The sequence below is a fragment of the Myxine glutinosa genome, chromosome 12 (genome assembly GCF_964187855.1).
Source record: "Myxine glutinosa chromosome 12, kmMyxGlut1.1, whole genome shotgun sequence".
Taxonomy (NCBI): Eukaryota; Metazoa; Chordata; class Myxini; order Myxiniformes; family Myxinidae; genus Myxine; species Myxine glutinosa.
Window position 1 is genome coordinate 35,217,920 of NC_136272.1, and position 17,869 is coordinate 35,235,788.

The 17,869-nt window shown below is 47.3% G+C and overlaps 1 protein-coding gene across 1 annotated transcript in view; it reads left to right on the top strand.

Annotated features, from left to right (window-relative positions):
* UBR2 (ubiquitin protein ligase E3 component n-recognin 2) overlaps positions 1–17,869 on the top strand; it is a 327,955-nt gene that overhangs the window by 122,825 nt on the left and 187,261 nt on the right. The window contains exons 14-15 of the mRNA XM_078766741.1: positions 16,833–16,961; positions 17,191–17,362. Of these exons, the coding sequence (XP_078622867.1) occupies positions 16,833–16,961; positions 17,191–17,362 (301 nt within the window). The remainder of the gene's footprint in view (positions 1–16,832; positions 16,962–17,190; positions 17,363–17,869) is intronic.

The following is a 17,869-nucleotide window of genomic DNA, read 5'->3' on the forward strand; positions in this document are numbered from 1 at the left end:
TCCCACCCGCAACCTCCGCTCTGCTGGTACCAACCTCCTGACCCCCCCCCCCCCCCCCATCCGGACCAAATTCAGATCCTGGGGGGACAGGGCCTTCTCCATCGCTGCTCCCACCCTCTGGAACTCACTACCTCACACCATCAGAGACTCGTCCTCACTCACCACATTCAAAACACCACTCAAGACCCACCTGTTCAGCACTGCATTCAACATTCAACCCACAGCATTTAACCCCTGACTATCACTTCTCCTTCTCCCTCCTTTTGCTTTAAATATTTCCCTATTGATTCTTGTCTTTTTGCAATTGTTGTTTTCATGTTTTGTTATGCATTATGTTTTGCACTCTGTCGAAGCGCCTTTGGGTTTCATGAAAAGCGCTATACAAAATAAATGAATTATTATTATTATTATTATTATTAATGGCTGCCCATTTACATCTAAGGTCAAGGTCGGTTCCTCATCTGGGGTCATCGTTATCAATGGACATTCCTTTGGCGGCCCGCATTCGTCCCGTCAATAGGTATTTCCATACGGCGGCCCTTGCCTTCCCTGGGGCCCTCGTCGTCCCCTTGGACAATCCCGTCTCCAGTGGCCCATTTGCCCACACTCGTAGCGTGCCCCTTGGCCCGAAGGCCCTTGTCCCGGGACTCCCTGTTGGTTTGGCCTTCGTCCCCCCCTGGGGGGAGGTGGAGGCCCTTGCCTTCCCCTCGGAATCTGTTGGCCTGAGGCACGGGGGCCATATGGCACACCCGCACCGGGGGGTGTCCATGAGGTGGGGCCCATATTAGAAGGTCCTCAATGCGGTGTCCATCCTGCCATGGGTGTTTGCGGTGGCCAATAGCCTGGCGGGGGTCCTTGCGCCGGATACTGCGGTGCAGCCCATTGGGTTTGGGGCGGTACCCACATCTGGTTTCCTGGACCGCTGGGGCCTTGTGGTCCTTGAGGTACTTGCATTGCAGCGGCCTGTACCACTGGGGTGGATGCATCGTCGTCGCTATCTTCATTCTCGCTACATTTCCCATTATTTCCATTTGAGGGGATTTTTTCTTTCTCCCCCCCTTTTGTTTCTTCCCCTGTTGCTGTGTTAATTTATCTCGCACCAACATTTGCAGTAATTCCTCCTTAATTTCCTTTTTTTCCTCCGAGGAGGAACCTGGACATTGTTCGAGTTTCGCACATAATTCATTGGTTGGCATCCCTTTCCACCCGAAAATAACGGTCTGCACTTGTTTTTTCAGTGCTGGCCGAAGCCCCTCCACTAGATAATTGTTCACCAAGGGAGGGGGTAGTTCTGCAATTTGAATTTGCCCTCGTCCTCCCCATCGTGCTATAGCTTTCTCTATTCTCTCCCAAAAGTCGCCAACCGTTTCTCCTGCCTTTTGTTTTATGTTCCCAATTTTTCCCCAATCTGGCCCTCCAGGCAGTGCTAGTGCATTGTCAATGTTGGTTAGAACCCACCCACCATCCCACTTCTGACACCAAAATGTTGGTCTTCAACTCGCAGGAAGGGAAAGACTAGGGTTAAAGCATCAGCAGTTTAATGAAAACACAGCAATACACAATTGTGGAGTCTGGGCAAAGAGCAGAGCCTAACACGTAAGGCAGTGCAATCTGGACCACACTGAAAATACACTGGAACAGGATCCATTTATATAGCCTGAGCCAAGCAGAAAAAACGTTCGCTAAATCAGAAAAAACTCTGCGCTGAAGCAGTGACCCCTAGATAAAGGACAACAGCCCCTGTCGACATCCCTTAATCAATGAAAGGAATTCAGTTAAAGGCACAGATGCGAAAGTAAGACATTATGTCATTATCAAGTCATTATCTAAAACAGAACTGGACCAGCATCGTCAAGGACAGGAAATGTATGTCACAGGGGAATTTGCAGTCATATCAAAAAGCGAACTCAAGCCAGAAATGCAAGCAATGAACAAATGTGCAGACAAGTTAAAAGATAATTAATCATGTATCTCTTCCTTCGGCAGCTGTTTTGGGAACAGAGTCCGTAATCGTTTATTGCCTGGGGCAAACTGACCGAAGGACGAACTTTACAAGTGCAGTCATTAGATAGCAATTACTGGAGCAAGGGGGCCATGAGTGGTTTGAAGCAAGCCTTAATCTGGTTATCATCTTTGTCCCATTTGGACTGCAAAATACATGTAACTGTGTGGAAAGTGTCCTTTAGAAAGTTTAATCCTTTTATTTAAAAGCAAACATTAAGTGAATATAAGGTGCAACTAAGCATGCATAATCCTCAAGCCCGACATATATTATATATAGTGGGCTGTTGACGCGTTATCAACGGAGGTCCGTGGTTCGAGCCCCGCATTGAGTCAGAATTTTTTCACACTTCGCCCCTCGCAGGAATTTGATTCCTGTTTGTAAAATTGTATTTGAATTAATCTTCAATGCATTTCTACTTATTCACATATACATACGCATGCATATACTTACGCTAACATTCGGGGTCTGCCTAGCAGGCACGTAAGACATCGGCCATGATAAAGCTCGCAGTGTTAAGTGTGGAAAAGTTCTGAGGAGATTGCAGCTGGCTCAATAGCGCAGTGGGCTGTTGACGCGTTATCAACGGAGGTCCGTGGTTCGAGCCCCGCATTGTCAGAATTTTTTCACACTTAGCCCCTTGCAGGAATTTGATTCGTGTTTATAATATATATATATATATATATATATATATATATATATATATATATATATATATATATATATATATATATGTATGTATGTATGTATGTGTGTATGTATGTGTGTATGTATGTGTGTGTATGTATATATATATATATATATATATATATATATATATATATATATATATATATATATATATTGTTACGGATCTCAATGTCGGCCCCTTTTCCCCTTAAGAAGGGGGGATTAATCCCCTTGTCCGCGACTTTCCGACGTGAGTCCTGGGGGTCCCAACGCTCCTTCCGGTCGGGAGCAGCCAGGGTACTTGGTCTATGAAAAGTCCCAAGGGCCTGAGTGCCACTCCTGACCGGGAAGCAGGGGAGGGACTCCCGCTCAAACCCCGGTTTTAGATGGTCTAGTTGCCGAGCGGTTTTTAGCAACCCGAAGTTCGAGTCATTAGCATTCACTAACCCGATTCCGAAACGTTGGCCAAAATCACGCCACAGGTGTTCAATGTGGAAAAGACAAGGACGAACGGATGTGAAGGAAAGAAGGCAAGGTAGGAAGAACAGGATTTATTATTATTTACACACAACCAAAGCAGGGAAGAAAAGAAATGTAATTTACAGGGAAATGGAAGGAGCAGAAGGACACAGAGCAATTTCTAGCTTACCTATGCAGTCTTACTTATACCCAGGACAATACAGACAGAACGAACTCACTCACACGAATTGGGAATTGCAGAGTGGATTGGCTGGAGGGATCAGAAGGTTCAGGTGGTCCACAGAACAGGCGATAGGGAGGTCCGAGGGTCGCGGCACGACGTCGGGGTTCGCGTGCATGCACTTGTTCTTTTGGAGGTAGGTTCCGGCAGTTGCCATCAGTGCTGGTTGGTATTGCGAGCAGGGCGTGCCGATTCTCGTTCCCCGCAGGACGTTCGCGCCAAGCAGAATGAACAATCCTCCCCACTGGTGTTCCTTGCTCATGCACCTCCCTTCACAGAACTTCTCAATGTGTGCTCCCTCACTCATCTGCTCGTGGGGGCTTCCTCGGTCATCCGCTCGTGGGGGCTTCCTCGGTCATGTGCTTCGGTCATCTCCTTCCTCAATCGTCTCTGGTGGGGGCGTCGCGCCGCGGGTTATATAGCCACGCCCTACCAAGCCATACCCACTGATTTGTGGTTGGTCGTTCGGGGCTTTCCTGGCTCCACCTTCTGATGACGAGGTGCGGGCCACGCCCGTAATGTAGCTCCTCCCCCTTCTTCTCCGAGGCTTGACCACGTGCGTAATGGAGTCTTGGGGTGAAGGTGATGCCAATAACCCCACCCAAAGTTACTGGCACTTTGAAAAGGCCATGGGGGTGTCGGAGGGATCTATCTTATTTCAATTCGGTGCAATGCAGGGTCAACTAGTGGGAAACAGAGCCTTAAACTACATAGAATAAGAAATAACTATTTAGAAGGGTATATGGTGGCTTACGTGCTTGTACATGGACTAGCTACGGTGCACTCATTTCAATTAACAGCCAATTAAAGGGGAAATGTACAAAGGAAATTTTAATACTAAATTTACAAAGTGAAGGTTCTAAGAACCGTGACACAGCACCCTCATTCCTCACGGCACAGCTCGGGCCGACAAAACTTTAACTTAGTGTGGCACGTAGGTGTCGTTCCCTCTACAATTAACCTGACCCTGAGTGCGACAGTTTTAAAACACAAATAAGTATGTCCCTCTGCTGCATTGCACCCTATCTAACAGATTCACGCCCACAGGATAACCGAATTGCGGAATTGTTTTCAAACTAAACATGTACGGTGGGGAGCATTATTTACAAGTGACGCTAATTGTATTTACACTGCAACCCAGGACCTGCGATTTCCTTTGGGGGAAACAAAAAGAAAATCCTGTGGGAGGGGAGGAGACAGCAGGCACTGCATCGACGCACCAGCACCAATAAAGAGCACCAAAACACCAAAGCACCATAAAGCACCAGAGTGCACAGTCACCATAGTTCAAAAAAACAACAAAAAAACTGATGGTGGTTTTCCTCTTCGGCTCCCTCTGCTGGCCATTGTTCTTCCTGATGTTGTCAACTTCATCTTCTTACTGGCGGCCTATTTGGTGGATATAAAAAGCACAGAACATGTCAATTTTTATTTATGGCCCACAGGGGCCGACTATGGGTGGTTCACCTGTGGGCTTGGTGCCACCTCACCGGGTCCGCAAGCAAGATCTTGGGCAATCGTGGCCGGTTCCAGCAGCGGGGCCATGCCCCAACCCGTGGGGTCCATGAGTGGTGCTCAGCCACAGACATGTGGTCCATAAGTGGTGCATCGATGCAGGCAGCTGGTTGCGGGGGTTCGGGAACACCGACGCGGCCCTTCGCACGCTCCCCTCAGTGCCCAGAGAGCACGATCCATGGGTCGGGAAAGGAAGACAGAGAGGGCAGGTTAGCGAGGGGTAAGGTCACAAGGGTACACATCAACACAGGTAATGCAGAACAAGGTGCGCACGGAGAGCGAAGTGAGAGCTCGTCCCTACTGTACGTCACCCCCCCTGTTACCTACGCTACCCTTGCCCTTACCCCATATGTACACAAAAAAATCTACACCCTTACCAATTCGTCACTACTGTCTCGTCTTCCTCATATTTCCCCTATACCAAATTCGTCATAACAATCCCTCTAATCCAAATTTGCCATCACCAATTCATCATCAATCCTCATAAGGAGGGAGAGATGGAACATCAGCACAATGTCACACCCATGTCATGATGCGTCTCACATTCCAAACATTTGTACAAAAAAAAACAATAACATGGCATGGTGTGGCGTTCTGTCACCTCAGGTGAGTGGATGTAGATGGTGCGAGGAGATTCCAATCCTATCTACCTTCTAAATGACATTAACACACTTTACACTACCCGGGGTCTTTCCCTGCCAATCCATTGGCCATCTTACACTCTATGCGGTTTTAAGAACCAAATTCCCATTGACCAAACTGTGGTGCTTCCTCAATTTGGGGTCTTACTCCCCCGATTCAACTCCCTGTGCCTTTGCACAATTTCAGGACTGGGTCGTGTGGCTCTTCCAGCAGGTCTACCCACCTGCACACCTCCACCACTGCAGTTGCCTCCGAGCTTACCTGCTCCTTACCCTAACCTATCTAACTGGGGAAGGCCCTCTGGCGCTCTCCCCACTCGGTGCCCTCTCTGGCACTGGGCTACCCGGGTCCGTTCTCTGGATCCTCGGGCCCCATCCACAACTCTACCGGCTCCCAGAGCCCACCTGCGGCCTCACCTGGCCGACATCCTAACAGTGGCGGAGTGCCCATTTAACTACACACACTAACAGGCCACTCGCCCAGCCATTTCCACGTCACTAATGCACCCATCCAAACACCATTCTTCCACCACGCACCACAGATGCCAATATCCAACCACAATTTACCTACTCCCTCTACCTAACTCTTAAACTACCCTCCCCGGGTCTTCGTGATGGGGTCCATCCTCCCCATACACACCTTCGCACCATTCACTCCACTCCACAGTTTCCACCATACTCACTCCACACCATCCATTCCATACTCCATGTATTCCAGAACATTTATTCCATACAACCATGCTCACCTGTATTTGCACACCTGTGCCATCACCCCTGGTGCTTCCTGCACCCTCCTTCCTCCAGGACCATTTGCTCAACACAACACGCAATCACCATTACTCAGTCATACACTGCTCCATACACCTGTTCACTTGCACACCTGTGCAATCACACCTGGCGCCTCCTGCACCTTCCTTCCTCCCAGGCTTCTTCAATCATTCAATACAATGCACAACCACAATTATTCCTCATACACGGCTCCATACACTTCCACGCTCAATACAACTCACAATCACCTCACTCACTCGTACACTGCTCCATACACTTTCGATCCTCAAACACACGGCATCATCTGATCTACCTGGTTTCTTTCTAACTTGGTGCTCCCCGTCTTCCCTTTAAACTAAGCACATCCCACGTCATTAAGGGTGTAGTACTGGTGAACAGGTGATTTTTTTTTTTTTTTAGCTGAACAGTTTCCTTATAGTCTTATAAACAAGAATCATGCTATTAGAGGTCATAGAAGTACCGCTAATTATTGAAAAATTCAAATTTTCTAACATCATACATGCCCCTCAATAACCGGAAGGAGAATTATTTGTTATAACTTTAATTTGCATCATTCTTTTGGGCTGAAATTTGGACAGGATATTCAGAATATCACTTCCTTTAAAATGATGAAGGCTTTTGTTTTCGGAGTAGCCATTGTGTATTTATTGAAGGACAACCAAGTTTTATCTGGTAATTGGCATAATTAGCTAATTAGTGAACATTTGACATAATTTCACAAAATCCTCTCATCAGGTAGTAGAGTAACACATGTATAATACATGTACCAAGTTTTGTGTGAAAAGAATGATCGGTGACATAGAAGATAGAAGTAGAAATGTGTTCTTTGTTTTTCCTTGTTTTTTATTGACGGTCTAATTTATGCAAATTATATGCATGTAATATGACAAAGAAGCGTTGAAACTGGTCTGAGTTAAAGCCAAGATTATATCTTTCAAGAAAAACTGAAAATTAGATATTAACTTGACTTTGTTTTTGTGTAAAGGCCTCTCAAAGGTACCTATGTAGTTTTCTCAATTTTTCACCAGTACTACACCCTTAACAACCAAACTAATCTACCTACGTCCCCACTACAGGTGTAATGTCGCTTCTTAACGCTACCATTACCTATGGTCATCTCTAGGTCCCTATTCATTATCCAAACCCTCCCTCGGCGAGCTTACACTGCCATAAACCCCATAAAACTATAGCTCATGTGCCCCCATTATGTGAGGGATGGTGGATTTGCCATCCCACCACATCGGGCATCCCCTACTATCAATTTTGCCATCAAATTCCAACCAATCAAAATTTGCCAATCACTGCCAATCATTCTACCAATCATTTGCCAATCATCAAATTTTTGCCAATCACTTCTGCCAATCCTATTCACTATTCTAAATTTCGGATCCAAAACACTATCATCATCACAGTCTGCTATATCTGAGCCTCGGTGCGTCGTTACATCATTAAAACTCGGCTTCGCAAAGCCGAGCAATGAATTCGGGTGGTTTGGACGCCTGCAGGTTGAATCCGTCCGGCATTCGGTTCAGGGGAGGCGGTTTGGTCGGGTCGAGATTCCACGCACCATCTCGGCGCGGATCCTTGCGGCCTCCGGCCCGATGGCTCAATCTCGTCCGGTCGGAACCCCGTCCCCGCCACCAGGGGGGAAAGTTCCGCTTCCTCCTACCCGCCCTTGAACCGGACCGGTCGCCTTGCCCGGCTAGGCCCGGACTCGACCGTGCGGGGCGCAGCCAGGCCCGAATCGGCAACGACGCTTCGAAGAGAAGCGACGCGGCATCGATCCGCGCCGGGCCTCGCATCCAACAAAGCGCACCGCGCCCCGAGTGCTCGTCTCGGCTATCCGTCGCCCTAAACGCTGCTGCGGTCCACGTCGATGCCTTACTCGCCTGCTCACACGCACACGCGACCCTTTTCACACTCACCAAACCCGGCGTTCCAACGCCGCCCGTACATTCCACACACTCAGTCCATTCCACCACCGCACTCCCTGTTACACACCACACCTCTCGCGCACACTCATCGTTCGCACACTTCGTTCCACACCTCTCCTCCGTTACGTCCTCCGTAACACTCACCATGGGCGTGCACTCTCGCATCCACCCACTCACGCGCTTCAATGGGCTCTCCCACACCCGCGCCACAACCAACTCAGGTGTGCTTCCTCGCACACTCATCCCAAGCGTGCATCCTCACACCCGCTCCTCGGTCACATCCTCTGTGACAACCATGGGTGTGCAGTGTGCACTCTTTTGCACACCCGATCACGCGCTTCCATGTAGTAAGGGAAACATATGAAAATCTGTTAACTAAATTGTTACCAAAAAATTTCTTCACCAATATGTTTGTAAAGGTGTGTAATAACATGTGTTAAAATGTTGAAGGTCAACTCCCGTGGGAAACCCAGAAAAAAAGCTGTTGAATTCGGGTACCGAAAAATTATTTTCGAGAATTTTTATTTTTTTTAATCGGCCCTTAAGTAACTTATGAGGGGTCAAATAAGGGTTTTTCATGATTCTGAGTTGATTGTTAACATTTATATTTCACCACAGACACTCCTTTGTGGAAAAATAATTTCTAAATAAATCTCATTTTCTACTTTGCAGGACATGGAGTCTCGCAATATGGATGAAGACGTTACTCCACCTGTGCTCAATTGCTTCATCTGTGCACGCTCGGATACACCAGCTGAAAGGCTCATACAGGCAACTCCAAAGGGATACTCAACTTTATTGAAACAAGCAGAAACTGTCGAAAATGTTACTGTTGTGGAACGTATGAAGGAGGCTCAAAAGGAAGGAAAACAGGTACCACCAGAAGTGTAAAAATGATCTGTACAACAACTTTGTTGCAACCACCAAGAAGTCAGCTCAAGCATCAAAGGCAGAGAAAGAGTCATCAAAGTTGAAGAGAAGACGCACTACTTGTGAGTTCAGTTCATCAACTGGCTGCAGTTCTAGAAGATCACAGTCAGTTGACCTGTATAAGGATGTATGCATTCTTTGCAACCAACCAGCCCAGCTCTACAAAAATAATCCAGCACAAGCTAGAAAGAAATACAGAGTGCCAGATAATTTGACTGCAGATACACTGAAGGCAAGCTTGCTGAAGACAGCACGGAGTCGCGGTGATGACTGGGGCACTGAAGTCACTGGACGCCTGGAAGGGATCAACGACTTGGTAGCAGAAGAAACACTGTACCATTTGCGATGCAAACTTATGTTTGCGAGAGGTGACAGTTTGTCCAAGACTGATGAGGAAGGAAAAAGGAAGAGAGGACAGAGGAGTATTGATGAGGAGCGAGAGGCAGTTTTTATTGAATTCTGCGAATGGTTAGACTCAGAATTAGAGCATGGGGTAATGAACATGGACCAAGTCCATGAAAAGCTGCAGGAGTTTGATCAGTCACCAGAGAAGAGCCTTTCTTATTCAAAGCATTGGCTAAAGATAAAACTTCTAGAGAAATACGAAGACACCTTGTATTTCACAACACAGGAAAGAAGGGCAGATGTACTCTGTCTCAAAGATGGCACCGACAATATTCTGCGAGTGCATCATGCTAATCTTGACCATGGAGATGAGAAGACTCAGATCATAAAGACGGCACTCAAGTTCATATCCAATGATATTGCCTTGATTGATTTAGGTCCAAAGTCATACCCCACCACACACAGTATGACTGACATCGATAGTCAGCTGACACTTGTTCCTGCAAGCCTTCAGATGTTCTTGAGACCGATTGTCAAGACAGACGAAAGAGTTGCCGTTTGGGGGCAGAATTTTATTAAGGCCTGTCGACCTCGGTCTGGAGTATTGCCACACCAAATGGGGCTTGCCATACAACTTGATCATAGATTTGGGTCAAAATGGATGCTAAACAAGTTCCACCGGCTGGGATACACTGAGTCTTACACGGAGACACAAAACTACAAATACTGCTTCCTTAATAGTAGGAGTGGAGATGATGTTCCAGATACTTCTGGCACTCTTGACACCATTGTGGAGGAAACCGATGAACAGATCAATGATGAGGTTGCGGTTGATGCTGCGCTTGAGGATCAATCAGTGATGACAGCCAAAGTGCCAGCCAGTGAAAGTGAATTGTCAAGTAATGATCAGGTGGTCTTTATGGAGGTTGGGGAAACAAACAATGCAGTCACTCAGTTTGTTGGAGACAATATAGATTTAAACATTGTCTCTATTCACGGAAACACTCCCTTTCACTCAATGGGTTGGATCGAAGTCACCTCTCCGGCACCACCTTTGCCAGATCCACAGACAACAGCAGCTTTCCCCCGGGTGAAGTTGAAGGCACTCGACAAAGCTAAGATCCTGAGAGGAACTGAAGTAAAGATTATTCCATTTACGAACAGGAAACAGATAGGAACGAACGCGATCATGTTTCTCCCCCTCGCTGAGCTTTCCTCCTCCCTGGCTCATGATCAGCCACTCCTCACTCCAGGTGACACACTCTGGGCAGCGGGGTGGGTGATCAAAGCCAACGATCCTGAGTTCCCACACTCCAACTGGAATGGCTGGATGAAGAGAATCCATGCTAATGATGCAAAGCAGAGCACACAGATCGAGTTCCTCCCAGTTATTGAAGGAGACCCTAATGACCTCAACACCATCTTCACCACTCTGAAAGAGTGCATAAGGCGTGCTGGGGTCGCTATAGTGACCTTTGATCTTCCGATTTGGCTGAAGGCTGTGAATATAATAAAGCAGGAAAATCTACCCGTCATTCCAAGGTTGGGTGGTTTTCACCTGCTGAAGTCTTATCTTGGATCAATGGGTAACATCATGGAAGATTCTGGACTACTAGATGTGATCCAGTTGATGTCTTTTGATGATTTTGTCTTTGATGATCCAGTTGATGTTGTTGAGTCTGAAGAAGACATAGACAATGACTGTTGAAACTTCTGACATTGTGAATGAGAAATAACTCTTGAGTATTATATATGTATGTGAAATAAAAGCTACTTTGTGTGTAAATGTAAAAGTGAAAATATAAATGTTAACAATCAACTCAGAATCATGAAAAACCCTTATTTGACCCCTCATAAGTTACTTAAGGGCCGATTAAAAAAAATAAAAATTCTCGAAAATAATTTTTCGGTACCCGAATTCAACAGCTTTTTTTCTGGGTTTCCCACGGGAGTTGAACTTCAACATTTTAACACATATTATTACACACCTTTACAAACATATTGGTGAAGAAATTTTTTGGTAACAATTTAGTTAACAGATTTGTGAAATATCTCATAAAATGCCCTTACTAATGTGCCCTCTCGCACCTGCGCCACTACCAACTCAGGTGTACACTCTCGCACACGTTCCACCACCACCTTACACTCCGTGTCACACTCCGTACATTCTGACGTGCATTCTCGCTCACACTCGGTTTCACACTCGCGCTCCGATGTGCCCTTTCGCACCTGAGCCACCACCAACTCACTCTCCATGTCACACTCCGTACACCCCGACGTGCATTCTCGCTCGCACTCGGTTTCACACTCGCACTCCGATGTGCCCTTTCGCACCTGCGCCACCACCAACTCACTCTCCGTGTCACACTCCGTACACCTCGACGTGCATTCTCGCTCGCACTCGGTTTCACACTCGCGCTCCGATGTGCCCTTTCGCACCTGAGCCACCACCAACTCACTCTCCATGTCACACTCCGTACACCCCGACGTGCATTCTCGCTCGCACTTGGTTTCACACTCGCGCTCCGATGTGCCCTTTCGCACTTGCGCCACCACCAACTCACTCTCCGTGTCACACTCCGTACATTCCGACGTGCATTCTCGCTCGCACTCGGTTTCACACTCGCGCTTTGTAACACGCTCATTCCCCGATGCACACTTTTTTCCCACAAGCGTGCCATTTCCACTCACACCACTCACAGGGGACCCTTCACCAACGCCCGGATGCTTTCTCGATCCCAAGCGCGCGAATGTTTTTTTTTTTTTTTTTTTTTGTATACTGAATCGAGGCTCGTGAAAGAGCTGACATTTATTTCACAAACAAATCAACCAGACAAACAAAATATATAAAAAGAGGGAGCGGAAGACAAGAGAAGGGGAAGCACACAAACACTTGAGGGCACACAACATTTAAGAGCAGGGAGATGTGTGGGAAGGGCTTACAACAGCTTGACCACCGCCGCACCCGCTCCCCCTCAAACCACCTGCCCCCCCTTATCCTGCCATCCCCTGTCTCAATTCTCCCCAGTCTCCCCTACTGACCTCTCTGAACTCCTCATCGGAATGAAAACTGCCACCTGCACTCTTGACCCCATCCCCTCCAGCTTTGTCAAGGCCTCCCTTCCTGCTCTTTCTCCACTTATCATTGCAACAATAAACTCCTCCCTGTCTACAGGCATCGTCCCACCATCCCTCAAAATTGCTGCTGTTACCCCCATTCTGAAAAAACCTGGACTAAACCCTGACACCCTAAATAACTTCAGACCCATCTCCAACCTACCCTTTCTGTCAAAGGTTTTGGAACGCGCTGTAGCCACTCAACTCAAGCATCACCTCTCTGCCAATAACCTGTATGAAACATTCCAATCCGGATTCCGGTCCAACCACAGTACTGAAACTGCTCTCCTCAAAATCACCAACGACCTTCTCCTCTCCTCTGATGCTGGCAACCTCAACATTCTCATCCTCCTCGACCTCAGCGCTGCCTTTGACACCATCGATCACACCATCCTCCTCACCCGACTTGAAACCACCTTTAACATTACCGGCACTGCCCTCTCTTGGATTAAATCATACCTCTCTGACAGACGTCAGTTCATCTCCATCAATAACTGCAAATCCCCCACTGCTCCCCTCCCCCAAGGTGTCCCCCAAGGTTCAGTTCTTGGCCCCCTCCTCTTTATCCTTTACCTGTCCCCCCTCGGTCACTTAATCCGCCGTCATGGTCTCCAATTCCACTGCTTCGCCGATGACATCCAGCTTTTCATCTCCACCAAGTCCATCTCCACCGCCACCCACTCTATCCTGACAAACTGCATCACTGAAATAAAATCCTGGCTTCAAATCAACTTCCTCAAACTTAACTGTGATAAATCTGAAATAATCATCATTGGCCCAAAAACGCTCACCAAGTCCACCCATAACTTTGCCCTCAACATCGACGGTTTCCCAGTGTCCACCTCCCCTCACATCCGGAATCTTGGCATCATCTTTGACCAAACCCTCTCCTTCGACAAATACACTAAACAGATCACAAAGACAGCCTTCTTCCACCTGAAAAACATCGCCCGTCTCCGTCCATCCCTCTCCTCTGTGGCTGCAGAAACCCTCATCCACGCCTTCATCACTTCCCGTCTGGACTACTGCAATAGCCTCCTTTATGGTTCACCCTCAACAATCACCAATAAACTCCAATACATTCAGAACTCCGCTGCCCGTCTACTCACCCATTCCCGGACCCGTGACCACATCACCCCCGTCCTTTACAAGCTTCACTGGCTCCCCATCTCCCAGAGAATCCAGTACAAAATCCTCCTCTTGACCTACAAAGCCCTCCATAACCTGGCCCCATCCTACCTGGCTGACCTCCTCTCCAGACACACTCCCACCCGCAACCTCCGCTCTGCTGGTACCAACCTCCTGACCCCCCCCATCCGGACCAAATTTAGATCCTGGGGGGACAGGGCCTTCTCGATCGCTGCTCCCACCCTCTGGAACTCGCTACCTCACACCATCAGAGACTCCTCCTCACTCACCACATTCAAAACATCACTCAAGACCCACCTGTTCAACACTGCATTCAACATTTAACCCACAGCATCTAACCCCTGACTATCTCCTCTCCTTCTCCCTCCTTTGTGCTTTGAATATTTCCCTATTGATTCTTCTTTTTTTGCAATTGTCTTTATGTTTTGCTATGCGTTATGTTTTGCACTCTGTCAAAGCGTCTTTGGGCTTCCTGAAAAGCGCTATATAAAATAAATGCATTATTATTATTATTATTAAGGGAGAGGGCTTGGTGGGAGGGGGGTGGCAGAAGTATCAAACACAAGGACACCAAGGACTTCCAGGACAGAAGTTGGTATTTCAAAAAAGTGGAATTGGGGTGAAATTAGCGGGGATAGAAAAGATCAATGTTTTGGATGGGGGAAGATAAGAGATGGTGGTGAACAGCTGTTTTAAAGACCTGGAGGGTGGAGTGGGATTGAAGAGAGTGAGGGAGTTTGTTCCAGAGGCGGGAGAAAAGAGGAATGAAGGAGTGAAGGTGAGCAGAGAGTCTTAATTTTGGCAGTTTAACCATAAGAGGGTTGCAGGCAGATTTTGTGCGACCTGTAGGAATATTTGCTGGACAGAGCCCAGAGAGAGCTGGGGGGGCAAGGCCAGAGATGAGTCGGTAGAAGACGGAAAGACCACCAACCTGCCTGCGGTGAGTGAGTGAGAGGCCCTTGGAGTTAGCTTCATCGCGGGAGATTCCAATGATTCTGAATGCTTTGGTTTCAACAGCGTGAAGACGAGCTAGGTGTGAGGCATGTGCACCAGCCCAGAGGGGAGAGCAGTATTCCATTGAGCTGCGGATGAAAGCCTTGTATGTGGTGAGGAGCTCAGGTGTGCCAAGGAAGGACTTCGCACGACGGAGGATGCCCAGTCGGCGACTGGCTTTGGAGGCCAGATTTGAAATGTGGTTTGCCCCCCCCCCCTACTCCCCCTTCTAACTCACCCACCGGCATCCGTTCGCCTTGATCATCCATGGCACGATTTTTAATTTGGAATAAATTTTAAAATAAAATTTTGGCCACTCGTAATTTGAGTGCGCTAAGCGCACTTCAGGTCCGAATCCCACTCCTGACACCAATTGTTACGGATCTCAACGTCGGCCCCTTTTCCCCTTTAGAAGGGGGGATTAATCCCCTTGTCTGCGACTGACCGATGTGAGTCCTGGGGGTCCCAATACTCCTTCTGGTCGGGAGCAGCCAGGGTACTTGGTCTAGGAAAAGTCCCAAGCACCTGAGTGCCACTCCTGACCGGGAAGCAGGGGAGTGACTTCCGCTCGAACCCCGGTTTTAGATGGTCTAGTTGCCGAGCGGTTTTTAGCAACCCGAAGTTCGAGTCATTAGCATTCACTAACCCGATTCCGAAACGTTGGCCAAAATCGCGCCACAGGTGTTCAATGTGGAAAAGACAAGGACGAACGGATGTGAAGGAAAGAAGGCAAGGTAGGAAGAACAGGATTTATTATTATTTACACACAACCAAAGCAGGGAAGAAAAGAAATGTAATTTACAGGGAAATGGAAGGAGCAGAAGGACACAGAGCAATTTCTAGCTTACCTATGCAGTCTTACTTATACCCAGGACAATACAGACAGAACGAACTCACTCACACGAATTGGGAATTGCAGAGTGTATTGGGTGGAGGGATCAGAAGGTTCAGGTGGTCCACAGAACGGGCGATAGGGAGGTCCGAGGGTCGCGGCACGACATCGGGGTTCGCGTGCACGCACTTGGTCTTTTGGAGGTAGGTTCCAGCAGTTGCCGTCGGTGCTGGTTGGTATTGCGAGCAGGGCGTGCCGATTCTCATTCCCCGCAGGACGGTCGCGCCAAGCAGAATGAACAATCCTCCCCACTGGTGTTCCTTGCTCATGCACCTCCCTTCACAGAACTTCTCAATGTGTGCTCCCTCACTCATCTGCTCGTGGGGGCTTCCTCGGTCATCCGCTCGTGGGGGCTTCCTCGGTCATGTGCTTCGGTCATCTCCTTCCTCAATCGTCTCTGGTGGGGGCGTCGCGCCGCGGGTTATATAGCCACGCCCTACCAAGCCATAACCACTGATTTGTGGTTTGTCGTTCGGGGCTTTCCTGGCTCCACCTTCTGATGACGAGGTGCGGGCCACGCCCGTAATGTAGCTCCTCCCCCTTCTTCTCCGAGGCTTGACCACGTGCGTAATGGAGTCTTGGGGTGAAGGTGATGCCAATAACCCCACCCAAAGTTACTGGCACTTTGAAAAGGCCATGGGGGTGTCGGAGGGATCTATCTTATTTCAATTCGGTGCAATGCAGGGTCAACTAGTGGGAAACAGAGCCTTGAACTACATAGAATAAGAAATAACTATTTAGAAGGGTATATGGTGGCCTACGTGCTTGTACATGGACTAGTTACGGTGCACTCATTTCAGTTAACAGCCAATTAAAGGGGAAATGTACATAGGAAATTTTAATACTAAATTTACAAAGTGAAGGTTCTAAGAACCGTAACAATATACTGTATATATATATCATGTATATATTAGCTTTCCATTTGAGGCAATTGGATTCTTACTCTAATGTTCCTTAATTGCCTCTTCCCCCACCCTATCTTCTGCTGCCTTGACAGTTTTCATGCACATCTAATTAATTATTAATTATCATTGTTGTTATTTATTATTGTTGATTTTTTTTCCTGTTCACAACTATTTTCCGCTTTTTCATTTTTGTTTTTGCTCTTTTCCCAATGTCATTTCGGGTGTATATATTCTCATGTGCTTGCACTCAGGGCATGGAGCCAATTACACGCCAGGTGAGCCACCACTTGGAGGTAGAGCCAGAGTGGGAGACTGCCGTGTCACTGCAGATGCAGCTTTCACCCATTCTTACCATGGTGCAGGACTGGTGTGCATCTGATGTGAGTTTGACCATTTGTCTTGACACAATTCCTTTTTATCTATCTTCTCTTGCTTCATGTCAAGTGACAGTTTTTCTTCCTGGTTTGATTTTTTTTTTCCCCTTTTTTTGCCTTGTGAAAGAGTGGCTAGCAATGGCGTTTAATGGAAGCTGATCACGATTGATGTCATGTTACCATATGTGACTGCTTTGTTTATTTTGCTTTCTCTCTTTCATCCTGGGTGCATCAGGAGTTGGTGTTGGTGGAGGCTTACCGTCGTTCTTTGGCAGCATTGTCCTCCTGCCAGGATGAAGGTCCCATGGAACAATTAATCTTGTGTGGCCACTCTATGGAAGCTGGGCAGTATATCGTCTCCCAGAGGCCTGTCAGCATTCACTTGCCGCTATCACGCCTCATTGCTGGTGTGTGATTACCGCGTTCATGAGAAGCGAAAAGTGGGGTCAAGTAATTGGTTCACTTCTGCTGTCTATCCTGTCTGCAAACGTCAGTTTATGATCGAGGAACAACTTTATAATAAATTAAAAGTTATATTTTGAACACGAATCGGAACATGAATCGGGAAACGAGCCTGTCATTTTGCAGTACTTTGGCTCTGAATTAATCCTGACCGCACATGTGCAGAGAGGAGTGAGATAATTTTAAGCGGTGAGGCCGCTTCAATATTTGGCTATGTCTGTCTGTCGAAAATGAAGAAGAACCTTTCTAACACTGTGTTTAATTCTAAAGGATTCTAAAGGATAATTCTAATGAGTTCTAAAACATTCTTATGGGTAATTCTAACGGATTCTAAAGGATAATTGTAATGGATTTCATTCGTTTGTGGGCTTGGCGTATTTCACATTAAAAATGCCAAACTGAACCGCTTCATTTGGGCATGGGTGCGATATTATTATTATTGTTATTATTAT